The sequence below is a fragment of the Polyodon spathula genome, chromosome 29 (genome assembly GCF_017654505.1).
Source record: "Polyodon spathula isolate WHYD16114869_AA chromosome 29, ASM1765450v1, whole genome shotgun sequence".
Lineage (NCBI taxonomy): Eukaryota > Metazoa > Chordata > Actinopteri > Acipenseriformes > Polyodontidae > Polyodon > Polyodon spathula.
In genome coordinates, this window is record NC_054562.1 from 7,788,462 (window position 1) to 7,814,520 (window position 26,059).

Consider the following 26,059-nt stretch of genomic DNA (forward strand, 5'->3'; position numbering starts at 1 on the left):
AACACATTTTTCCAGTACCCTAACCCTAACCCTAGCCTTATCTGAGCTCCATTTATCATAAATTTAACCCTTCCCGTCTTAAACTTTGTAGTTTTTACACAAAAGTTGGTTCTGAATCATAGTTGCACAGTGATGCTGATCTGTAAATGTACCTTGAGTGTGTCCTGAGAGCTGGTTTCTCAGAAACTAACACTGTAAAACAAGCAAGGAAACTGGACTTAAATGTTCTTAATGTGCTGTACTGAGATTATTATGAGTCAGATTCACAAAGCTTTTGCACTAAGAGAAATCTATAATATCTTTTATATATATATATATATACACACACACACACACACACACACGCACGCACGCACGCACGCACACAAAAACAACATGGTTTATAACAAGCGACATTAATAATTAAAAAATATGCACTATGTAGAACATACTTGTCATTGAGGGGATGTCATCTATTGTACATTCTGATACATTCCATTCCTTATCACCTGGTATATATATATATTATTGTGTATAGATATATATATATATATTATTGAATGGCCACAGTTGCCATTGTTGTCATAATTTTACAACCCAGATGTATATACAGCTCAGGACAAAATCTTCAGACTGAGACATTAAAAAAAAAAACTATTATAATTTATATTTTTAATTAACAATGTGAAATCAAATAAACTACAAAATGATATCGCAAAAGTCTACTGGAAGCCGTAATAGTAGCACAGTATTTTAGAAATGTCAGTTTTTTAAAATGTCACTTTTTTTTTTGGTTAAGTCTATGGAAAACTACAGGGTGGTGTGCAATTCAATATGTTAACATAGCATTATTCAGCAGGCTTCATTCGACTTAATGAAGGAAAATGTTTTAATTCTATAGGGTGATGAAGAACTTTTGTCCAGAGCTGTGATATTCAGCATATTGAAGTGTTTTTGAGTTTTCTATTGGACTTGGTGAATGTCTTCACAAGGTACTCCCTGCTTGGTTTATCATGATAGTTTTTTTTTTTTGTGTCATGAAGCATGGACCGATGGAAAGGGGTAAGCACTCAGGACAGTGGATAAGGGATTTTTACACCAAGCTGTAGAGACACCAGTTATTAAAGCTGACAAATACATCTTATGCAGCAATGGAAATGCATCTGCATATCCACGCAGAAGTTTACAAACAGCGGCACAGTGGTTGGGATTTTTTTAGGCAACATAGGTTTAGCTATGACAATCTCACTCGCCGTCTCATTTCTGTCAACAACTGCTCTCACTTGAAGAAGCTCTAGCATGGTAGCATCAAGATATGGACCAGGGTAGGAGGCAAGACAAAGCCTTCATTACATCCAGATTCTTTTGGGAAAATCTGTTTTCCACCTCTGATACGGCTCCGTGTAGAATGCTTAACATAGGTCTCTTTATTGCCAGACTACAGTCAGATTCAGCAGTACTTCCAGAGGGTGCATGTCCTAGTGTTGAAAGCACTCCAGAATCAGCTAGCTGCTTACTCATGTTTCTCTGTCTCTTTGTAGGATGCACATATACAGGGTCCAGAAATCTTCATCTTTACCAAGATTTTTAAAATGTGTCTACTGATGCTTTTATCACCTCACTAGCAGAGCACAGATCAACAGATTGTGAGTGAAGAACAGCACTGGTGGGCTTTAAAACACCAAGAATATGGACTAGGAACTTTACAAGAACAAAGGAGCTCTGTCTCTTCAGCTGAGAAAAAAAAAACAAGTCTAGGAAAGCAGTCTCCCCCTTTGAGGCTTCTGACAGTATATCAAGAATGAGAATCCGATTATCAGCAACATATTTGGTCCAGCGAATTTCCAGCTATCTCTTTAGTGAAGGGCCCTTGTACCTTTCAGTAATGCAATGCTGATGAAAGAATGCATACAGAGAATTGTTCTTGTGCGCTGCCCCTGGCTGAATAGAGTCTGCTGTTTTGCGAACGAGATCTTGCTGTGGTCGTCTGGCTTCTACGTTCTACTCATCGTTACAATGTTAATAATGCACAGAGTCGCTTTTTCATTTTCTAATTATATTTATTTCAGTTTTACACTGAAATATTGAGTTACTATAGCTAATATCAGATTCAATGTCAAATCTTTCAACACCTGTTTAAAACTGCATAATTTTCCTCTGTTTGCTTTTGCGACGGACTTTCATTGCCGGTGCTGGTGTGAGGCTTCTTTTTGTCGAACGAGAATCCTGGTGATGCAGAACTACAGTATCAGTGAATAAAACTGTACACAAGTCATTGATATAACTAAATAAAATGAATGGATGGCAAAAAAAATATCTATTTCCTTAGCAGTGAAGAGATAATTTCAGCTTCTGTGCAGATCAGCACTAACCTCATCTCTCTCACTCTCGCTAACAACTTCTTAACCCGGATGTGAGCTTTTAAGATGTGTCAAATTGAAAATAGAGTAGGCTGGTATTTGTGGAATAATTTGATGTGATTTGCAACTATCTACACGCAGGTGTGTCACTCAACTATTTTGTAAATACTGGCGACGGGTTGAAAAATGTTTAGGATAACATTAGAAAATGAAATAGGGACGATAATACGCATTTTTGCCCCACTCAAGCTCATGCCTTTTTATAAACCGCTAAGGAGAGTGAACTTTAAACCCAGGTCAGAAAATGCATCCCGGTAGCATTTGCTGGCGTTGCTGTGTATCAGATTTTTGCAACCGTCAGAAAATGCTTCCCATTCTATTATGGGGGTTCATTAAAAAATATATCATTCAAAATAACAAAATAATATAAAGTACATTTTTGAAATCTTAGCGTCTTATTTATGTTTGTAAGCAGGAAAAGAAGACAGCTGCTACACAACTCTGGCACGGCTATACTTATTAACAGAAACACTTAGAACAAATCAACTAATTAACCCAGTTCAAAAATATATTACTTTACTTAAACAGTGAAAAGAAGGGTCAGTTTTCAAATACATGATTTAATACCAATGTTATATTGAAAGGAAGGTTCAGCGTGTTCCCAGAAGAACTGATGCTATTTCCTGCGATGTCTGTTGACAGTGGAAAGGCTGTAGGAACAACAGACATTAACAGACAAATGTTTCGCATATTTAAAGAGGGAAAAGTTGCTTTTTTTAGAACACCGTAGCCTTTCACACAAGAGCCAAGAAACAGCAGCCATGCTCATGCCTTTTGTTTTGCACACTTTCTCACACAGAATACACAACTCTCCCAGTTATAAGACATAGCCAACCCAGACCAAAACAGCCCTACAATGCCGGCACAGCGCCTTCTTATAGCCATAGCCACGCCCCTTATTCAAATCAGGGTACCGCAGCTCACGCACATTCCATTGGTCCTCAGCCGCGCACTACAACCAATGGGCAGAGAAAAACAAAACACCAAACAGATAACAGCCAATCACAGGGGAGACACAGAACGCACACCCGCAGGCTGGGATTCCACAGGCACAGGGGACGGGACCGGGACCGGGACCGGGACCGGGACCGGGACACACAATTACAGCGGGAATTACAGGATCAAAGCCAACTGCACAGACCGAATATTTAATGTGTGTGTGTGTGTTAGGACCTTTTTTTATTTAAGGGACGCAATTTCTGACGTCACACCGGCACTTAACTTCGATATAACCCCCCTCCCGTTAAAAATACAATGATACATTCTGAAAAATATAATATAATAATAGTATAATAATATAATATTGCATTCCTGCCTGGCGCTGTATTTTTTTTTTAAATGTGTCGTTTTTATTAGTTTTATTATTATTATTATACGAGATTGCTAATATATATTATTTATTAATATTCTATATATATTTATAATATCATTATATAAGGATAGGAACAATCATATCCTACGTTAGATATGACATTTGTAAACTGACATAAATTTGATAGCTTGCACGTAACATTGTTTAATATAATAATAATAATATATAATAATAATAATAATAATAATAATAATAATAATAATAATCAGCAGTATAGTTTACCTATTCTATGCAGCAGTGCATGTAAAGTCACCCTGCACCACAGCACAAACCCTTGCAATATTTCAGCTTTTCGGTCTTATTTTGTTCCTGTGGGGACTCCCCCTGTAACAGCCTGAACGCGTCCTCTTGTCAGGAGTCTGCAGTGAAAGTTGTCTGCAGCCCGATAGTGTTCCTGTGCCCTGCCCACAAGCCCACACTTCACGGTCACCTAACGAACACTTTCCAATCTTTTCGGAAACTCGGTAGTTCACAATGTCGCGACTGGCAGCCGAGCTCAAACACTTCTTCTGGGTCGCACACGTATTTCCCCCTTTTCAGTTCTAATGTTGAAAACATGTCGTTCCAAGCGCTTGTTTTACAGGCTCTCGCTTAGAGCAGGTCACCGTGGTGTTTTTGCACGGTATTTGCGCACTTTTGCTTTGCTTTTTCCATGGTAATAGCGTGCGCATCATTTCCCCTGGTTTACCCCGTTAAACAGCATGCTTTACCACACCGTTCTTTACGTTGCTATGCTTTCACTGGTGACTTAAAACCCGTTAGAGGGAAGTTCTTGTTGAATCGGATTATCTGCACAGCCTTGCTTTTCATTATGCCGTGTGTGCTCGCTGTGACACTACAGATATAGGGTTTAGGGTTAAAAACCTCATTTGGGGAATAGCCTATGAATGCGCTTTTATAAAATCAGCTCTGCTGCAAACCCAAAACACACAGAAACAGCACAGCCTCCACTTTCTAATCCAGATATTAAATGAGATAAGGAGATGGTTGCTACAGTGGAATGGTGTGGCTTTCTGATCTCAAGTTAAATGACTATTATATTTCAATACAGCAGCAACTGTGTTCTATTTGAGTAAGTGGGCAAGCGCTATGACTGTAGTCTACCTCGAATCATGCAACCATACTTCCAGTATTACTAATCCTTCGAGTTCAGTCCGCATGACTGTGTCCGCTTTGAAAAAAAAAAAGCACACAATTATACCATGCTGCGTATATTACAGTACGTTGCAAGTCAATTTGCATAATAATTTCCCATGCTTTTCTCTATGCATTTAACATAGTGTAACACGATTTGTCATGTTTTTAATCCATACCTCTCTGGGCTTTTTAAATTGTAAAACCCTAAAACTTGCAAGCCTCATTTGGTGATGCTTGGTATTTTTGGGGCAGAGCCATATCGGACACAGTTATATATCTTCAACACAACGCACTTCTGTGGTACTAATGGCTCTTGGTAAGAGATGGTTATAGAGGGAGAGTATGTACATATTTCTAGGAAATGAGACTCTAAAGAATTTATTGTTGATCAGAATTCAGAATCTCCTCATACCCCACACTTGGTCGCTTACATATATGCTGAATAATAATTTAGAATAATAACTTGGGAGAGACAGAGAGAGAGAGAGAGAGATCAGAAAAGTTAAGCAGATCTTTTAAAGTATAAAAAAGTTACCAGATTCTTATTAAATACTGTGAAAATAATTTGGAAACACCTGTGCGCTCGTTCCAGTTCTGAAGAAATTCTCTAAAGCTCAGATTGCAGCTTTTATAAAGAGATGCTAATTTAGTGGATAATTGAACTCACAGCAAGCACAGGAGGGGAAGAGATTCAGAATCGCACTGACGCACATGCAAGCGAGGCAAACGTTTTCATAAAGATGAAGTGGAAATGATGTAACGAGTTCAAACTCGCGAGCAAGACGAGATTAGAGGGAAACATTTCAATTAGAAGACATGAGAAAATAAACATCTTTAAAAGTGTCTTTAATCAAAGTAAACCCATTTCAACCCGGATCTGTTTTAAAATAGTTTCATAAATAAGTTATTGTAGAATAATTAACCATTCACTGCCCTCCTCTCACAGCTTAGGAGGGCTGAAGGTCAGCGGGCGTCCTCGGATCCCACGAGCCAATCGCCTCTTCACACCCAGGAACTCGAGAGCGAATGCCAGCGAATTACTGGTCTGTGGAGGGAAAAGGCCAGCAGACGTCCACCTGAAGAGTCCGCTGTAGTAGCGCGATTTTGCCTCCCTAACCAGTGGAAGCGCCTGAGCCAGAGAAAATGCAACGATCTCTCAGGAATCCCCAGCAAAGACCAGCAACTTCACACAGCCAGGACCCTGCGTTCCCCTGACTGTCTGACTCATTCTGCACACCACACGGGCGTGCCTTTACCAGGAGAGCCACTCCGGGTCCCTAGAAGTTCATTTAACCACACCAAAATTTTGCCTGAAAGAAAACCCACATTCAAACTGGGCTGAGCACAAACCTGTATACAGAATCATAATGATGATTATTATTATTATTATTATTATTATTATTAATGAGTCATTTAGCAGACGCTTTTATCCAAAGCGATTTACAGAGACTAGGAGGGTGAACTCTGCATCATCAACAACTGCTGCTGCTGCAGAGTCTCTTCCAATAGGACCTCGTTCGTTTTACGTCTCATCGAAAGGACAGAGCACAAGGAGGTTCAGTGACTTGCTCAGGGTCAAACACACGCAGCGAGTCAGCGGCTGAGCTGGGAATTGAAGCGAGACCTCCCTGTATCCAGCTACCACCTCCTCGGTTTGTAGTCCAGGAAACCAGAGTGATGGTACAGAAATTCGTTTATGCAAATTGCTATTTCTCCAATTGAATTCATGTTTATTCTCGTTCGTTAAGGTTTTTATCGTTTTATTTATGAGAGAGTTAATAACGCCCTGAGCCAGCACTGCAAAGCAATGTTTTCATTTGCAGAGCACTGGAACTTTTTTTTTTCAAAAAAAATAACGACATTACAAAAAATCCACATTAAAACAATTGTAGAAAATCCCCTTTTTTCGTATTTTTTTTTTTTAAATGCCACTTGACAGGAGTTGTTTTTAAAGCACAGTTGACATATTTTCGGTTATTGTTGTGCTGTGTTTCTTTCAGAAGAATTCTCAAGAGGCTCTCTGCCTCAAACACACCCCATTCTGACATTTGGTTCACGATAACCTTTAAATGTCAAAAACACATTTCTGGAGCTTGGGAGGTGATTGGCATGTACTGTACATTATCGGTAGCTATTTTTCAGGGCTAGCCATCAGATAATCATTTAATTCCCCAGTTGCAACCGTCGCTCGGTCAGAAATCTGGAGGTACAATTAACCAAAACGAAGGAACACGTGTATTTTTTTCAGAGTTACAAAACAGAGAATTTATTCAATAACTTGTGAGTGCTGAAGAGAGTGGGATTTCTGGTAGAATATATGAATGGCTGGTCCAGATACAAGCAGTAAATGAGGGATATAATATTGGTGCTTATATAATACTAGCAAGGGTATAACAGGCTCATGTTTTGCTGAACGAATCTGTCAGAACTAAAGACGATGTCTTATCTATCTATTTAGTTGCATGCAGATAAAAGTATTTGGGCAGTAATAATTTGTTGTTTTATAATAAAACAACAAATTATTACACAGAATGCAAAAAATGAAAAATAACAGACAAAAAATTAATTTCATACTTGGACAGAAGTATTTGGGCAATCAGCATATTTTGCTTGAAACCCATTCGTTGCTAATTATTGACAATTATCATGATTAAAAACCGACACCTGATCATAATTATAGAACCAATAAATAAAGTGCTGAAAAATAAACTGGAAATTTGTGATTCAAAAAAGCAACAAATGGCTAAAACTGAAGAGTACAGCGAGGAGCTCAAAATGGCAGTGACGCAACTAAACGAAAAACGACCAGACATACAGCAGAAAGCACCATGTGGGCTATCCTTGACAAACACAGCAGAACAGGATCTACTGCAACTAGCTCCAAGCGTGGAAGACCAAGAAAGATTTCTGCAAAATCGGGAAGAAAAATCGTTCAAGCAGCCCGGTAAAATCCTCGGATTACTGCAAAAGATTTGACACAAGAATTGAGTGAAGATGGTCAAGAAATTCACGAGCGAACAATCCAACGATACCTTAACAAGATGAATGTCCATGGGCGAAAACCCAAGATGCAAATCTTTGTCAAAAACAACACACAAACAAAAGATTGGACTTTTCCATTGGATACCTGAAGAAGCCTGATAATTTCTTCAACCACACTCTATGGTCAGACGAATCCAAAATAGAATTGTTTTCACCAAGAAAGCAACAAAGTGTTTGGAGGAAGAGAGGAGATGAATTTAAAGAAGAGTTCATCGTGCCCAGTGTTAAACATGGTGCAGGTTGTGTGATGGGATGGGCTTGTTTTTCTTCCTCAGGCACTGGCAATCTTTGCATTGTAGAAGGATCAATGAATGCTGCAAAACACCAATACATTTAACACTCTCATTTGTTACCCAGTGCTAGAAGGCTTATTGGACAGAAGTTTGTATTCCAGCTGGATAATGACCCTAAGCATTCTGCAAAGTCTATAAAGAAATTTCTGAAAAAAAAAGGAATTTATGGATTGGCCATCTCAGACTCCAGACTTGAATTCCATTGAGATGTTGTGGATTTACTTGAAGGCTGCTGTTGCAAAAAAGGAAACCAAAGTCAATTGCAGATCTCAAAGCTGTATGTGTTGAAGAATGGGCAAAAATATCTCTGGAAAGACAGGAACTGGTTTCAAAATCCAAAAAAAAGACAGTAAAGGAAGAAAAGGGTGCCCCAAGACTTTTGTCAAAGTATGAAATTAGTTTTTGGCTGTTATTTTTCATTTTGCGCATCTTATCTAATAATTTGTTGTTTTATTATGAAGCTGAATCTCTTTTTAATTTATATCTTTCAATAGAACAATTAGAAATGATAGAATTCACTTTCTTTTTGTTTAAATCTTTAAAAATACATTTTAAATATAATATTAGAATGAGTTAGTGCAATAAAGCACCAGGGCTGGTGTTTAAACCCTGGGCTGTACAAAAAGCAAGTCTGGATATCAAACATAAGGACGGCTGAACTATCGTAGGAGTCTGAGAACGGCTGGAGAGACGCCTTCTGACCGTGGTAAAGTTGCCTTGATATTTATTCGATATTCATAACCATTACATCAACTAGACTTTCCAAAACAACTGTAGTGTGAAGCGGACCAGTTGTGAATATATTCACAACCTTTCCTGTGACTGTGAATCCTATCAATAAAATATGAAAATCCACATATTATCCCATATGTACGTGTATAAACATATATAATTAATCTTTGTATTGGGAATCATATCACCTCCACAGACACCAGGTTTAATGCGAACCTGACCATGAAAACAGTTAAGAAGGAAAAATATATACAGTAAGTGCACTGTTTGACTTGCTGTAACCTGGAGCTGGCCGTCTATAGATAGATGATATAGTTCATATGAAACCTCCTCGTTCATTTATAGGAGCCACAGTCAAAGGGAAGCGTGCTGTCAACGTGCGTGTAAAATGTTGCAGCTGGTGCTGACCCATGGTCATTAAACCAAGCAGGAGTTATTTATTGATCACGACCGGCGCAACACTAGTAATCTGGAGGGCACAGTGGGGTGGTTCTGTTGAGCTGTGTGTGTGTGAGGAGATGGATATGAAGCTTCACAGCGCTGTGTGCGATAGAGGCTGCTATCAGATTGAGTCAGGCTTGTAGGCATACGGTGATTTCAAATGTTCCACACACCACACAGGAAGCAGGGGCCCATTCAACTGGGGAGCACGCAACAGCAGAGACACCAACATGTTCTAACACTTACACTGTGCTCAAAGCCTCCCCCGCCGCTCACCAAAGAACACCTTGGATTTCTTTTACAAAACAGGACAACCAAACCGCCAAGCCGTCCAACTGGAGGTGCCTTAGATGGTTTCAAGATGTTTCATGTTGCTGTAACATTGCACTCCCTTGCACAAAACTTTAACCCTGGAATGCCCGAGCACTTTTGAAATGAGAAAACACTGCTTTTCTTTATACAACTGCAGCTGCAACTTTTGCATCATCCTAGAATTTTAAGATCGAGACATAATTTTAAAAAATAAATAAATAAATAAACGAACATAATTTTGATCTTTTATTTTAACATCATGTAATCAAACAAATGACAAAATTTCATTGCAAAAGCCTACTGGAAGCCATAATAGTAGCACAGTAGTATTTCACGTTAGATGTGCAATGTAGTGCCCCTGTCCCTCTACATTGCTATTGCAGTGCCCCTGTCTCTCTGCATTATCATTACAGTGCCAAAGTCTGTCTGCATTGCCACTGTAGTACCTCCATACAATTTGGTAAGGCCAGATTTAATATAAAAACCATTTTGAGATGTCTGTGGATGAGTCACCCTTTTCTGGAAATATTTGTCAGAAGAGATCTAAGGAGAGCTGAAGATGTTTTTTATGAGAAGGCACAGAGAAAGAGGTGGGGAGGGGGGAAAAATTCCAAGCCATTCATTTCAAGCAAGTGTTCTGGGGGTTGTCTTTTCAGTCCTGAAAGGGTTAATCAGAAAGAGCTGAGCTCGTCACACATTCCACTCAGCTCCTTCCTTCAGACATGAGTCAGTCTGGGAAACCGTCTTGACAGAGCCACCTGCGCCACTAGCCTCCTCCTTACCAACCTCTTCAAATATTAACAATCTCATATTACAAATACTGGCCCTGATATATCTACACTGGCAGTAATGTCAAACTGCTGGGACTTTCACATGTAAAACACATCATTCTTGAAGAAGACAGCAAACTGGCCTGCAAAGCGTGTGGCTATCTTTGGCTGACGAATTTTCGGGTTAGGTGTTTATTCTCAGTTTTTTTGTGAAAATTCCTCAGGTTCTACAAAAGCTATTTTGAGATTTTTTTCACCCATAATTTGGGCCAACTCGACAATGTGAAACTCCCCTTTATGTACATAAAAAATAATGTTTTAGTGCAACACGAGACACAAACCTAGAAGGAAAATCATGTCTTCACTGATAAACTGATTATTTGTTTCAAGTCACCCACTAAGAGCCACGTCTAATTTAATCACGTAGTTGGCTATAGAGATTTCATTCAGAGCTGCTGGCTGATAAAATTCTGCTGTGGGGAGGTCACATCGCTACAACGTGGGCATGGAAACACGAAAAATAAACATGATCTGGCACGCTGTACCGGGGGGGATAGAGACTCGGAGAGTTCCCAAACAAACAAACAAACAAACAAACACTCAGACTCCTTCTCACGACGAACCCTAACCGACTTCATACACCTGTGGCTGGAGCCTAATTCCTCATCAGTTATTCCATTATTCAATCAGACCACATTCTCACAAGGAGTGGGCAAGGAGAGATTAACTCATTCCCTGTCAACTCAAAGCAAACGCCTGAATGTATCAGCAATCCTCGTCTCTCATCGCCTCCTGACTGGATGAAATCAATGTGCTTATAAAAGTTCAGATCAACTGTTTTCTAAAATCTTGGTCAGCGACCCTCCTTCAATATCGCAGATCTGTACCAGAAATACAACTGTGATTTCACACCTCAAGTGAGGAAATGCCGAGGGTCAGATATCAATGCTCCGGCTCTCCGGTCCACTCCACACACACCCACTCGAATGAGTCACCCGATTCCCAAGAAAAACAAGGTCACAGGATCTCGCAACTCCGAATGCAAACACACACAGGAAAGTCGGCTGGGAATTGTGTGAAAGCCGCGGCCGCTACAAATCTCGATTCAGGATTTGTGTGTTCTGTGCAATGTTAGCCAGGAAGAGCACACATACAACACTGACAAAGAAAAATATAAAAATACGCTACTTCATATATATATATATATATATAGCAGTGCTGAAAATAAATTGATGTGGGTTCGAGACCAAAATTCTGATCAATGTCTTCATCAATGCATTATTAAAAAGATATTCTCTTGGGTATATTGCTGTAAAATACCCTTCCTCTGAAAGGCTGCATAAAACCGTTAGTCCTGTCATTGCAGCGCAAGTCAGAGCAGAGAGAAACACGAGATCTGACTATACCTCGTTCCAGGTGCTTTTCTTACTTATGCCTATTGCAGTAAGACACAGCGAGGGTAAAAGACTATATTACAAAGGAAACAGGAGTTCAACTCCTATTCTAATAATCTAAACTCCTAAATTAACAAGTTTCTCACCGAACTTATTAGCAAGTTTCTTGGGGTGTTTTTTAAATGTCGTGATATTTGGTGGACACGGGTTTGACCTCGTAACACAGAGATACCGTATTATAGAAATGCGAGTCTGGTTAGAAGAATATTGCGCTGAGCTTCTGAAATGACAGATCAGAGAGTATCGCTCTGAGCATCAAACTGCTATTCAGAGCTTCACTGCAGCCGAGAGAGTCAGACAAGTTCCTGGAACGAGATGAATGTACAATAACACGCAAACCAGGGGATTTTTCTTGTTTTACCTTTGTTTCAGTTTAAAAGAAAAAAAAAGAACACACTCTCTCTCTCTCTCTCTCTCTCTCTCTCTGTGAGGTGACTTTCCGCCCCGTTTCCCAGTAATGCTGCTTTCCAGCCAAACCTGGACAGCGTCATCTTGTGGAAGGCATTCTTTTCATTTTCTTCAATTTGTTATTTAATGCTGTTTTTCTCCCAGCTGTAGTTCCAACAAAGCCAGTTTGTAAACCAGAGTTCTATAAAATATATTAATTTGTCAGGTTTTTTTTTTTTTTTTCTCTCCCCCCTTCAGTGGGAAATTCCTCCAATATCTTTCCCAGAACCTCCTGACTCAAACTGTAAAACCTGCCGGTAACCGAAGGGTTAAAACATTGAATTCGAAATTTCTCTGCTTCGGCGGTTTCTTGGTTTCCTGTGTTGCTTTTTTTTTGGTTTTCAGTCCTAATGCAGAAATCACCCAGGGCGATCACCTAGATTGGTTAATGGACTAGCCTCCAAGACCAGAGCAGCTTGGAGGTGCAATCTTTCAGGACAGACAGACAGACATCTTCCATCCAACAAAAGACGCGCTCAAGTTTCCTCGCAATGAAGCAAGCTGTTCTATAATCTAGGGATACGCAAAAAGTGAATCTGCAGCATGCAGACGGTCAGCCCCACTTTACCTCCATAGTCTGATCTCAATAACCAGAGCTACAGAAGCCCTCAGCAAGCTTCGTTACATTTCAAGAGGTGCTCCACTGCTGTGGCCAAACGCTTTGCATTCCCCCTATAGAATGAACTAATTCTGCTTCATGAACTCGAATGAAACCCGCTGAATAATGTTACATTAACAATTGCACAATGCTCTGTGGTGCGCCCCCCAAATCTACTTAATGAAGAACTGACACAAATTGTAAAAATGTGACATTTCACTATCATGAAATACCGTACTGCTATTATGGCTTCTGGTAGACTCTCTGCGATATCCTTTTGTAGTTTCTTTGATTACATGATGTTAAATAAAAGATCTAAATTATGTTGAATTGATTGTCTCTTTTCAGAGCTGCAACACTTTTGGCCTCCCCTGTAGACGTGACAGATAGCATGCACCCTCAACAAGGTGCTTAGCGCATTTAATCACAACTCAAGAAGCAGTTATCTAGACATAAGTAATACTGTCCATCCTATTCAAGACACATACAACAAACGATGCGTCACTTTGATCGATTGAATTTTTTATTTTCAAAGTGGCAATTCTAGTCATTATTATTTTCTTTCATTTTTAAAAACATAATGTGCAGATTTCACAAAGCAAAAAATTAAGAGTTATTGACACCTCTGAACTTTGTGCAGTCAGACTCAACCTAGAACCTAAACTCACCTCAACCCAGTGGAGGCTTCGCTCTACCTCGCCCATCACTCAACTGCGCTGCATTGAAAAAAACTCAAAAGAAACTCCGTCAGTTCAATGGCAAACGTTTCCACTACAAGCCTCTCTCGCAGTAAACGTCAAACCACACTGAGAAAGCCTTCTGGTCGAAACGTTTGTCGTGAAGCTAACGCCGTTTCTTTTTCGCATTTCTAAATTTCGGCTGGGCCCACTATGAAGCTGTGAACCGATTCGTTATGAGCCTCCGTGAAAAGGCACACTTGTTTACTTGTCAAATTAGACCAGTTTAAAAAATAGGATTAGCTCTGCTAGGGAATTGTTGTATTCAGGTATAGAGCACTACCAGCACCCGCCAGAGGGCGCTGTAGTGCATTCAAATCCTTTTAAAATTGCATTTACTACAAAGGGCTACTCCAGGTAATTATGCAAATAATGTAAAACTGTGCTCCCCTTTTAGTAAGAAATACAGCATGTGCTGAAAACACTGAGCAACACACTGAAGGCATTTAGCAGCTCTTTAAATGTTAAACGAAGGGCTACTGGTAAACTAAACAGAAGCATGTACGAGTTTAACCCTTGCAGTGACCACAGCCATCAAAACAAGCCCCTACATTCCCCACACCATGCTCATCCACTCCCTGTGCAGGTCTCAAAAGGGACAGTTTTGAAAGAGAATGTTTAAGCAGACATGTACTCTCACTTAAAAAGCACCTGGAACTTCCCCTGATGACTGAGGTGCTCTGCAGCCAGTTAGATGCTCTGACCCCGAAGACACGGCTTGCTGGGGTGAAACGACACAGGAAGCGCAAAATTTCCTGGAGGGGGAAGCAAGCAAACTGTGTACTTTATTTGACCTCCTGCAGTACCAGAAGGCAGGTTTCAAAATAACAATGTTTGTGAGATCAGGTTTCTTGCAAAGCTGCACATTCGAGACCTCTACACACGCACACGACAGGCAGGAGTGGGTGTTGAGCTTCATTCCCTGTGCAGGTACGAGGGCTGATTAGATCTACACCCTGCAGGGAGAAGCCACAGCTGGATTTCAATGTAGAGAATTTTACAGCACCAGGGGAATCCCAGGGTGCTGTAAAATGCTCTAAAACGCCCACAGCCTTCTCAAATTTAATGGCAGCAAATCTGGTTTTCCCAAATTTTCCAGTCCCAATAAAAAAAAAAAAAAAAATATATATATATATATATATATATATATGATAGAATATCTCTGATTAAGGACTACCGAACTTGAAGAGGAAAATGATCTTCTTTTTTTAACTTCCCTTTTGTAATCAGAAAATCCCAGTCGGGACTGCTATTGACCCTTGAGGGTAAGGTGACATACTGAAAGAGAGCTCACTTGTTTAGGGAACTGACACGGGCCACTGGCATGACTCTAACAATCACCGACCTTTGCCAATGACCTCATGACTCTCACAATCACCAACAGCCAATAGCAGAACCCCAGAGACCAGGAACTAAGCAGGGATTGGCAACCAATAGCAGGCAACCAATGAGCTTGTTTGTTCTTCATCGATGTCCGTATGCGTTTGACAGCAGTAAAAAAAAAAATCTTATCTATCCAGGCGCAAATAACATCTCTATGGGTTTTATACACAGTGTCCTTTATAGAATGGCTTCAAATTGGTCCTTTTTTTTTGGCAGAGTTTATGGAGCCTCGGTCGGCAGTTTCAAATTGAGTCTGTTTTTAGATTTCGATGGTTTCAATAAAGCTTGTTATTCAAGAAAGGACGCTGTTTTAAAAGCCACACAATTGTTATTTGTCGTGCTCAGGAGTTGCATTCAGTGCGGCCCCCAGGGCAACTATGGCTATGGTTTAATCGGTCCTCATTATTATATTACGGCTCCCCAAGGACTGGTCTACCGTTACTGGTCCCATACTAACCAACAGATTCATTTTTTTGTATTGTTTTTTTTTCTTTCTTTCGGTCATTTGTGAAAGCCTATCCTCAGCCTCCCTGTGATTGGGTCATCAGGTTTAGCGGGGGCGTGTTCAGGCATCCAGGATCTCCACATAATTGGCTGGGAACATTCCGAACCGCCCATCCGGGGCATAGCCGCGCCACCAGCCCTCGTCAATCATTTCAATCTCTGTGATGATGTCGTCGGGGTCGAAGGAGATCTCTGTGTCATCCGCTGCAAGAAATCAATCAATAAAATCAATAAATAGTTGAAGCCACTAACCCTACACCCGCAGCGGTGCGAAGACATATTCAGACTGTTTCCCTGCCTTTCAGCGTTTACAGATCAGTTCAATTGCGTTTTCTCTATACTATCATTAGCATCATTCAGAACATCCAAATTCTGTACAGCAGCTTACTTACATTTCATCCACCTTGTATCAAGGTTTTATTTCCCCTGCATGAGGTGGAAATCAGTGCTGTGATAATAACTGGAGCGTGATAACCAAAGCGAGTTCTCGTTGCGTTATATAATAACATTTGGGACGTTTCAACGATAAGAGCAGCAACATTAAGTTTGGCTTTCCAGCAGGACGAGCACCTACCAGCCTGGTAATCGTACAGCGCCCGCGCGCACACCCCCTTCACAGCGGCCGGCTCCTCCGACACTGCGCTCGCCTCCTCCACCTGAGCGAAACAAAGAGACGGGTCACACTGCAGCCCACTGCACCCTGCACCCCGCCCCCCTCCCCGGACCGGGGTCCCACCTGAGGGGGCTCCTCATACAGGTTCTCCGGCTCCTCCTGTCCCACTACATCCTCGTACAGGTCTGCGGGCGGGCTCGGCTGGGACGCACGCTGGCTGGGGCTGCTGTTCTCTGGAGCGGAAACAAAGCACAGGGTCAGTGGCATTTCACCCACGACCAGGGCGGTGGGTCTCAAAACAGCTTATTTCACGATGGCACATTGCGTTTATTGAAGCAGGAAAATAAACAGCACTGTCATATTCACAAACAATAATTTTCCAGAGAGTTATTGTACCTGTCACATTCAGCAACCTGGCAGCCAGTTCAGTTTGCTTCCAGTAAATGACTGAGCACACACTGCACAGAGCTGCAATGTTTCTTTAAAGCATAGCAGAAGGGTAATATTCATACAAACTACTTCCTTCATTCCCAGAACCATCCGTGATTCAGTGACTCGCCCGTCACGACAGCCCTGTTCTATACAGACTGCGGCCTTCAGTATACAAGATGAGCTGAACCCACCTTTCAGATTCTGCTGAGCTGGACCTTCAGGTTCACACTGGGAGCGGGCTTGGTCCAGAACGCTGGGCACTAGACAGAGACAAAGGGACAGTCAGTCCTCCGGAAACGGCAAGGCTGTTGGAGGACCCCAGCTCCACTCTCCCGGACTACAACTAGGACTAAAAGGGTTTGCAAAGTCATTCAAGCTTCTGCTGGAGATGCAGGCAGAGAGAGGAGGCTGGGGGCCCCTCACTCAACACAGACAGCAGGGACGGAAATAAGACTCCTATTGCATAGCTGCTTCACCCACTCCAGGTTTTACTACAAGCCTGATTAGCCCCAGTAGATCGGTAACAAGCTCAGGTGTCTTATTACAGTAAAACCAGGAATGGATCACACTGCTATGCAGCGGGAGTCTCACTGCCGTCCCTGGGAAGCATGCAGACAGACAGGCAGCAGACCTGCAGCGCGCACGGGCGAGGCGGGTGTGGCATGGAGGGGCGAGGCCTGGCGATGGGGGGACAGGGGTGGCTCCGGGTCACTGGACTGTCTGGAGAAGAAGGGGCTCCTGAGCTTTCCTAGAGAAAGAGAGAGAGGGAGCGAGAGGGAGCGAGACAGGGGCCATCAGGCACATGGGAGAGGCAATTGCAGCATGGACTCTAATCACAGCAGCACAAACACACACAGTTAGGGATCAAACCTCTCCCAGCTTGGTAGCTAGACAGAGAAAGAGCAACAAGCAAATACAGAGTAACTGTGCAAGCAAAACAAGAAAAACAAAGCATGCATTCAAAACATAGGATATTCTTATGCAATCTTTATAGAAAAAAAAACTAAGAAACTTCTTTATAGACATTAACATTAAAGGATAAAAACTCAATTACACCAACAGAAGATCATAAAGACTGGCAGTGGATGTCGGTGCGCTACTGACCCCTAGTGGACACAGGCCAGACCTGCAGGTGTCTGCTTTGAGTTCAATGGGTGGCCTGGCCAGTAGGGGGAGATCTCCGGGAGTCTACATTAAAAGGCAGGATCAAAGGGCTGTCTTTGCATGAGCTTGGTTTCCTGCAACGCGCCTGGGATCCCCGCTCACTCACCCGGCTGTGGGCTGTCTGGGAAGTCTCTGGGCTCGCTGGCCATGGCTCTCTCCTTCTGCTTGAACATGTCCCGAGGATTCTGCGAGCGCTGGGAGATCAGCGAGGCTGCCTCCTGCAGGACACCGAGGGGCATTGCGGTTAGACAAAACAAAACATGCAAAGCATTTCCTGCACTCTGCAGAACCCCCACCCCCACTACTACACAGAATGAAACTATTTAAAACATTCCTTTAGCACTGAACAGTGCTAAATTTGAGTGAAATTGCTGAAAACATTGGACCTCAGTTTCTTTTTGTATTTCCAAATTGTTATTTAAGCAATAAAGCCCCCCTGATTGCTGTCTGGTCGTTAAACTGTCTTTACAAAACTAAAAAAACATACAAATGACAGTCTGGAGTTAGCACTACCCAAGCGTGCTTTTTCTGAGTTTGCAGTGCCATCTGGTGGTCAAAAGACAAAACTGCAGATGCCACAGTTTGAGCACAAATACTCACGTTTGCCTTCTCCACAGACGCACCTCGCTGGAAGCCTGGCTTCCGTGCAGCCTGCTGCTCCCTCTCATATTCCTCCTGGGAATTGCAAACACACCAGTGTTAGTACAACAGCCAAACCGAGGCAAACTTCCAGACAAACAGGGAGGGGAAAATCCAAGAACCAACGCAAGACTCACCCGCTGCTGCGTCTCCTGCTGGCGGCTGCCTGCTTCCTGCTGCTGCTGCACCCTGAGAGAGAGAAAGAGAGAGAGTGCGCAAAGTCAGTGCAGCCTGGGCGAGAGGCATGCCTCCCCACCTCCCTGGCACCCCTGGTCAGTTACTCACTTCTGCTGGTCGATCTGACTGGCCCGCTCCTTGTCTCTCCGCTCCCTCTCCACCACCTCCTGCTGCTCCCGGGCTCGTCTCTCCCGGTCCAGCCGCTCCCGCTCCTGTGTGTCCTTGCTCCGCTCCTCCAGGCGGCGCTTCTCCTCGTCCCTCTGCAGAAACAGGCCCCGTTACACCCCCCGAGCTCAGAGACCCAGCAATGGGCATCCTGCTCCACCACCCCCCCCCCCGCCTCCGCCTGCTTCAGGCCATTAAGAAATGCATTCAAACTCCTTATATTGAACAATGACAGTTCTGCATACTACTGGAAATGCACAGCGTGTAGAAAAAAAACACAAACGCTTCGGTTTTGTCATTTCAGGTTTGCAGTTGACGCTTCTCCCGTGTTTGATATTTTGGGATTAGAAGCAGCAGACGAGGCTATGGGAATTACACAGCGATTTTAATGAACGTGTCAGAGTAAGTTTGAAAGGTTTACAAATCTCAAAACTCAGTAGCTGGGCTGCATGTTAGAATGTTTCAGCCTTGGTTTCTGGGTGACGTTCTTAATGAATATCAATGAAAACACACAGGCAACTTGCTTTTGCAACTTGCTTGAAACAAGTGTAGTCATTCTGGAATTATTTCTCTCAGGAATCCTGAACACTTTCCTCTGCAGCGCAGCGCTGTTATCTCCACCTCCCTCTGCAGCGCAGCGCTGTTATCTCCACCGCCCTCTGCAGCGCAGCGCTGTTATCTCCACCGCCCTCTGCAGCGCAGCGCTGTTATCTCCATCGCCCTCTGCAGCGCAGGGTTGGGACAGCTCTCTTACCTCAGTCTGTGCCCAGAAGGTGTCCTTGTTGGTTTGCTTGATTTCAGACATGGCATTGGTCTTCTGGTACACCGAGCCCTGCCCACACACACACACGGGAGGGAAGACACATTGAAGTTAAACTTAAGAAACTTTGTAGTCTTGTAGACAAACAGTTGTGCAATGTTGTAATAATGCCAGCAGCACACTGTTTTTTTTTTTTGACAAGGGATAAACGTTTCGCTAAAACAAAATGTTTCTGGTCTTGGCTTATTGCTTCAGCTCCGAACGAGCGCCCCCTAGCTGACAGAGTTGTGCCGGAGCGGTGTTCAGTTGCTCCGAGGACAGGTTTCACGTACAGAGGTTATTTTATTTTATTTTTTTTTGAGTTTTGCGTTGCGTTTGCGTAACGTGAAACGCGTAAAGCGAGCACCTCCGCTACACGTATACAAAACGTGACACTTCCACACGCGTGCTCTGGCTCCTCCCTGCAACCGCAGGGCAGCGCTCACCACGGGCCCCTGGGGACCGGCGTCCCGAAAGCGGTCCGACTCCTTGTGAAAGCTGTAGTTGGCCCCGGACGCCTTGGCTACTTTCTGCATGATGGCCTCGGGTTCCACATCGTCGTCGGACCGGGCATTGATGGTGACGTGAGCGCCCTGAGAGAGAGAGAGAGAGACAGGGCTGGAGCGAGGCAAAGCACATCCTCACCTAGAAACCATTCAAATCCAAGCTTCAAACTATTAACCCTGGCTTTCAAATCCATTATGAGCACCAACGTGATTCCCTGCCTTTCAAATTCATCTCCTTGCAGCATCCTCACTGTGCCCCCTTCAAAGGAGTGCGAAACGTGGCTCCGAAATCCCTTTTCTTACTTTTGATTTTTGGTTCTTAGCTAGCTTTTTTTTCTGTACTTTAATTCAAAAGCAGCTCTATAGATTAAAAAGGTGGCTGCAGCTTGCTGGTAGCTGGTCACTTCCTGTGCTGTAGGTTCAGCTGTCTGGTCGGTGGTTTTGAAGTAACCTGACTCCCGCTGATCTGTAGAAAGAGTAGAACCCTGCTGTGCTGTGCTTTGATTGGTTGTTGTGGGCGTGTCTGGAGGACAATACCTTCAGGAAGTTGGCCATGGAGCTGACGTGATTGGCACAGAGTCCTTTCCTGGAATCCTTCACTCCTTCACCAGTCTGTAACAGATCACACACAGAGCAGGCAGGATCAGTCTGTAGCAATCGCACACCGAGTCAGACAGCTCAGAATCACTAAAGCTGAGGGAACAGAAGCCACTGTGAGGGTAAGGTTGCTGTATCAAACCCCCACCCCCCCAAGTCTCTCTTGGCGTGCCGTGGCCTGAACCCTAGTCTCCTCAAACCAAGTTCCAAGCCACAAAGCGATTTCGTGTTCCCTCAGCTTTCCACAGTCTAGTGGCCGGCACCCCCTTTCTGCGTTCGATACATACCCAGTTGATGAGGACGTACTTGGGCAGGCCGGAGTTGGGGTCCTGTACCCTACAGAAAGCGTACATCACCTTCCCACTGTTCAGCTCCTCCACCATCTCCTCCAGACCCCCGTCTGAAACACAAGCAGACCCCAGTGAGGTTCTGCGCCAAACCTACTCCTGGACCATCGCTTGAATATCAAATCCAAGTCAAGCCACAGTATCCGAACACAGTCAGAACAAATATTATTATTATTATTATTATTATTATTATTTCAACATTACAAACTGCAGACAGTCTGACAGTACAGGTCTGCGTCGTCTTCATTAGTGGAGGCTAGAGGTCTGAGCTGGGGTTTAAAAAACCTTCACGACAGGATATACCCCTTCTGCAGGGCGGACGCTGCCCAGTCCCTATTGACAGTGTTATGGAAGGTGTTTCTAATTTTGTGTCCAGCCCCCCCACAAACATCACCACTCACCTCCTTTCTCTGCCAGTCGTATGTCATTGCTGTTCCCCTCGTACGTAAACAGAGCCCTGCAGAAAGGAACACACGCCCAGTAAACATTTAATCACTGTCAAAGCATCCATGTGAAACACAGATGTCAGGCTTGATAAACTACAGTGGTCATTGTACTGGGAGACGCCGTGGCCTCACGGTTAGAGCTGCAGGGAGCTATGCTTCATCACCTCTGGACGGTACCGCAGTCAGGTTTGGCATCACCCATGGGACAAAGTGGGGTAGGGTTTGTCACTCAGGAGTGTTCACACTGTCTTCTTGTGCAAAACAAACACTGGGCCCCAGATATATTTCAACAGGGCTGGGCCTGTATATTTATTCATGAAAACACAAAACTAACCCCATCCAGGAGTACTAACTAAACTAAGTTTTCTAGTTATCACTGGACAGCTATGCTGTTTACCGGTTCACATCCACACTTTGCAAGTATCACTATACCTTTCACAGTCTGCACTCCGGTCTCTCCACGGGACTTAGCCTTCGCACAGACCAAGAGCTGGTTTATACACACCCGCCTCCTTTATTACCAGCAACTGTTTCTAAGAAAACTACAGCCAGGTGATTCGCCTTCTGGCTCTGCTCCAACCCCGTGGCATTCTGGGGGATGTAGTCCTGCACCAAACCCCAGAACTACATCTTTCCTCCCCCTGCTCTGCCACACCCTACAGAATCAACTCCTTTTGCTTCGTGAAGTCTAGTGAAAGCTGCTGAATAACGTTGCGCTACCACATTGAATTACACACTGCTTTGGAGTTTTCCCAGATTCTTCACGAAAAACCGGCCAAATGATATTTTGAAATCTAACAGGAAATACTGCACTGCTATTACGGCTTCCGGTAGACTTTTACGATTTCATTTTGTAGTTTGATTACATGATGTTATATAAAAGATCTAAATTATGTACATCTATTCATTTTTATAACTGTCAATCCACGTAGATGATGCTCAGCTTTTAGAGCGCTTTTAGACAGAGCTATATATATATATATATATATATATAATATATAGAATATATATATATATATATATATATATATATATATATATATATGGGGTGTATAGTAATTGTTTGGAATGACGCTATTGTTATTTTATTGATTCTGGTTTGCGTCGGTCTCTCTTTGTATTGGTGCTGCTCTGTTGAGATGCTCCTGCGCTGGCCCTGCCTGGGGGCACACAGTGATTACACTAAACCACCCCGACGCTCCTTTCACTAAGCGGTACAAAGGGATTGCTTATCCTGTATTTAGTGTGGCCATCACAAGGCCTTACCTGTTTGTGAGCGTTTCAGATAACAGTCACATCTTGATAGCATGCAAATGTAGCCGAATGCCAATTATATCTGCGGGCAAGCAGTGATCTTTTTATGCGCCGTGCAACCATCTGCCTGGGATAGGCGCCCCCTATGAAGCATAATTAAACACCTTAAAAGGGGAGTAGAGAGTGGAATTGTTCGCCCATCTTTGCATACAGGCTTGGCTGCTTTGCTCAGCGGGCCCTCAAGCTCCTGCAGCAGCAGCAGCCCACGCATTGTGTCCAGCCTGCTTGTGAGACAGCCGTTCTGAGCACAGCGACACCTCAGCCAGGCTTGATGCGGCTCCACTCCTTCCACTCAGAGCTCTTCCTTTCTGAGAAACACCTGCCGCTACGATCCGCTGAGGGTTAGCTTAATGTAGCTGTTCAAACCACAGGCGAGAGGCGCTCGCTTTAAACCGGTTTTAAAAAAAGCTACATTTATTTTGCTCCTCTGCTGCGCAGACAATCACTGTTTGTGACTGGTGAGGGTAACAGTTTAATATTACTCGGGGCGTTTGTAGGTTTGCTTTTGGCATTACCAATTACACGATATCTCCACAAGTTCTTTTTTTTTTTTTTTTTTCTTTCTGGTTGTTTTGACAGAGATCGGACGCATTTTTCAAGTGCATCGTCTTCTTTTGAATTCTCTGCTGCTGACAGCTCAAGCGCTCCTCCTAAACGAGTCACCAGCCGAGGGGCAAATTAAAAGATAATCCTGCTGAAGAAGGTGTCTGCACTCTTTTTAAAACTTTTAAGGATTTTCCTGCATCGCATGTTCGCAGAAGGATGAAGGTACGGTAGAATACAGCTGATTTGAGTAGAGCTGTATCATAAAATATTGAGGAAGTGTTCTCTCAAAAGAGGAACAGAAAGCAAAGCTTACAGCTGAAGCTCCCTGAAGAGCTTTCTTTACTGTAGACTGACTGCACTATCCCCATGCGGTTATATTGAGGTTAATTACCACACACTGTTAAGAACCCTAATGAACAGGAGAACACTGTAACTAAGTGACTATGATTTAATTCCACACACTTACTTGGTCTGGGGAGTTACACTTGGACAGGTCCCTCTCTCCACCTCACTCCCTCTGTACTTAGAGAAAAATAAACTGGCATAGAATTGAACTTGACTGTTATCCAGGATACAGGATACCACCTACCACACAAACGTTTGCGTTTATAATACATCCCACTTCAAATACAGCCTGTTTCAGTTGCCTAACTGCAAACAGCAAAGTGCAGGGATGGAAATAAACCTTCCATTGCATAGCAGTTCGATCCGTTCCTGGTTTTACTTTCCCCGAGTTTAATAAAGAGACACGCCTGGGGCTCAAACCGGTATTTCAACCTGGAATGTGTGAAGGGGCTGTGGAATAGGGCTAGATATACACCACTCCCCTTGTTTTATGTTTTATTTTACATGTTTGTTTATTCGGTAAACCAACAAAAACACGACCTCGGCTATTACAAGTTCGCTGTATCTCTGTGTGTATTGTTTTTTTGTTCTGTTTTAAATTTGTATTTATTAATTTGAGGTTAGTGCACCGCAGGCTCGACTGACTAGATAGCAGTACTTGAACAATTAAAAGTAAAGCAGAAATACAGTTAAAACATAAAAAACAAAAATGAAGATTCAACAACGGGTCCTAACTGACTAACCAAACTCGCCTCGGTGGGGTTTTTTTTTTTTATTCATAATTAAACAGTTCTTTTAAAAACACGTGAAAAAAAAGGAACTGTGCAACAAAACAAAAAAATTCAAGCAGGAAGTATTTTGTTTCAAAATCAGGTAAGCCATTTCCCACAAAGCATTCCTGTTCCTACTTAAAATGCATATATATATATATAGATAGATAGATAGATAGATAGATAGATAGATAGATATGGGATACAGGACGTAGCTAGTTCTGCTAGCAAATCTTTAAAATGCAAACTCTCGCTGAATTATGTCTGATTAATTTCCAAGGCAAGAACCACCATATATATATATATAGCCGTTTCATTTTTCAACCAGGAAATCCCTGCCTCCCTCCCGTACAGAAGTCGATGCGGAGAGGAAAGCGACTGTCTGACTGCAATGCATCTCCAAAAACAGGGCGAGCCGGCGTGCGGCTGTTTCTCTTACCAGTTCGTGCTGGACTTCCCGTCCACCACCTCATTGTAAGCTGCCTGCAGCGCCGCGCCGTTTTTGCTCAGGTTCACAGACATGGTTATATCTGGTGCAATCCTCACAGAAATGCCTTGCCTCGACACTGCTTGCAGTTACTTACAGGAAGCGAGTCGAATCGAGCACAAACACACACAGAACACGGCTTTCGTAAACTGGTGCCCTCTCAAGGATTGGAGGAGAACCTAGCTAAACGATATTTGTTTTACTGTATGATCCTGGAAAAAAAAAAAACTGCTGCATCTCCCCATTCGACAGTAAATACAGAGCCATGAGCGTGTAGTGCAGTGATAGCATTGCTACTGCAGAACCAACAACCACGCACCAATACAGAGCAGAGGGAGGCTGTTCACAGAGTATAAGAGCCTCCCTATCTCATTCTCTGCTCCACCAATACAGAAAGAGGGAGGCTGTTCAGAGAGTATAAGAGCCTCCCTATCTCATTCTCTGCTCCACCAACACAGAGCAGAGGGAGGCTGTTCAGAGAGTATAAGAGCCTCCCTATCTCATTCTCTGCTCCACCAACACAGAGCAGAGGGAGGCTGTTCAGAGAGTATAAGAGCCTCCCTATCTCATTCTCTGCTCCACCAATACAGAAAGAGGGAGGCTGTTCAGAGAGTATAAGAGCCTCCCTATCTCATTCTCTGCTCCACCAACACAGAGCAGAGGGAGGCTGTTCAGAATATAACAGCCTCCCTATCTCATTCTCTGCTCCTCCAACACAGAGCAGAGGGAGGCTGTTCAGAGAGTATAAGAGCCTCCCTATCTCATTCTCTGCTCCACCAACACAGAGCAGAGGGAGGCTGTTCAGAGAGTATAAGAGCCTCCCTATCTCATTCTCTGCTCCACCAATACAGAGCAGAGGGAGGCTGTTCAGAGAGTATAAGAGCCTCCCTTTCTCTTTCTCTGCTCCACCAGCACAGAGCAGAGGGAGGCTGTTCAGAGAGTATAAGAGCCTCCCTTTCTCATTCTCTGCTCCACCAACACAGAGCAGAGGGAGGCTGTTCAGAGAGTATAAGAGCCTCCCTATCTCATTCTCTGCTCCACCAACACAGAGCAGAGGGAGGCTGTTCAGAGAGTATAAGAGCCTCCCTATC

The 26,059-nt window shown here is 43.2% G+C and overlaps 1 protein-coding gene across 2 annotated transcripts; it reads right to left on the reverse strand.

Moving 5' to 3' along the window:
• Window positions 1–15,085: 15,085 nt before the first annotated feature.
• On the reverse strand, window positions 15,086–25,085 carry LOC121302470 (drebrin-like protein B). Of its 2 annotated transcripts, XM_041232471.1 has the most exons (15): window positions 24,921–25,084; window positions 21,462–21,517; window positions 21,001–21,113; window positions 20,654–20,728; window positions 20,057–20,203; window positions 19,566–19,643; window positions 18,755–18,906; window positions 18,607–18,658; window positions 18,431–18,505; window positions 17,937–18,048; window positions 17,298–17,414; window positions 16,858–16,926; window positions 16,358–16,467; window positions 16,196–16,277; window positions 15,086–15,825 (listed from the first exon to the last, which is right to left on the reverse strand). In XM_041232471.1, exons 1-15 carry the CDS (start codon window positions 25,001–25,003, stop codon window positions 15,683–15,685), a joined length of 1,464 nt encoding a protein of 487 aa, XP_041088405.1. In that variant the 5' UTR covers window positions 25,004–25,084; the 3' UTR covers window positions 15,086–15,682. The 2 variants fall into 2 exon arrangements, with proteins under 2 accessions (XP_041088405.1, XP_041088406.1); XM_041232472.1 differs by lacking the exon at window positions 17,298–17,414 and having other exon boundaries at window positions 24,921–25,085.
• Window positions 25,086–26,059: the final 974 nt, after the last annotated feature.

Bases quoted from the DNA above. Each gene is read 5' to 3' on its own strand.
- LOC121302470 (XM_041232471.1), bottom strand. From the start codon at position 25,003: ATGTCTGTGAACCTGAGCAAAAACGGCGCGGCGCTGCAGGCAGCTTAC. The intron at 18,907-19,565 runs GTAAGAGAGCTG...CTGTTTCTGCAG, and splicing joins CCTTCTGGGCACAGACTGAG to AGGGACGAGGAGAAGCGCCG. The intron at 16,468-16,857 runs GTGGGTTCAGCT...TTTCCGCTCCAG, and splicing joins AGCTCAGCAGAATCTGAAAG to AGAACAGCAGCCCCAGCCAG.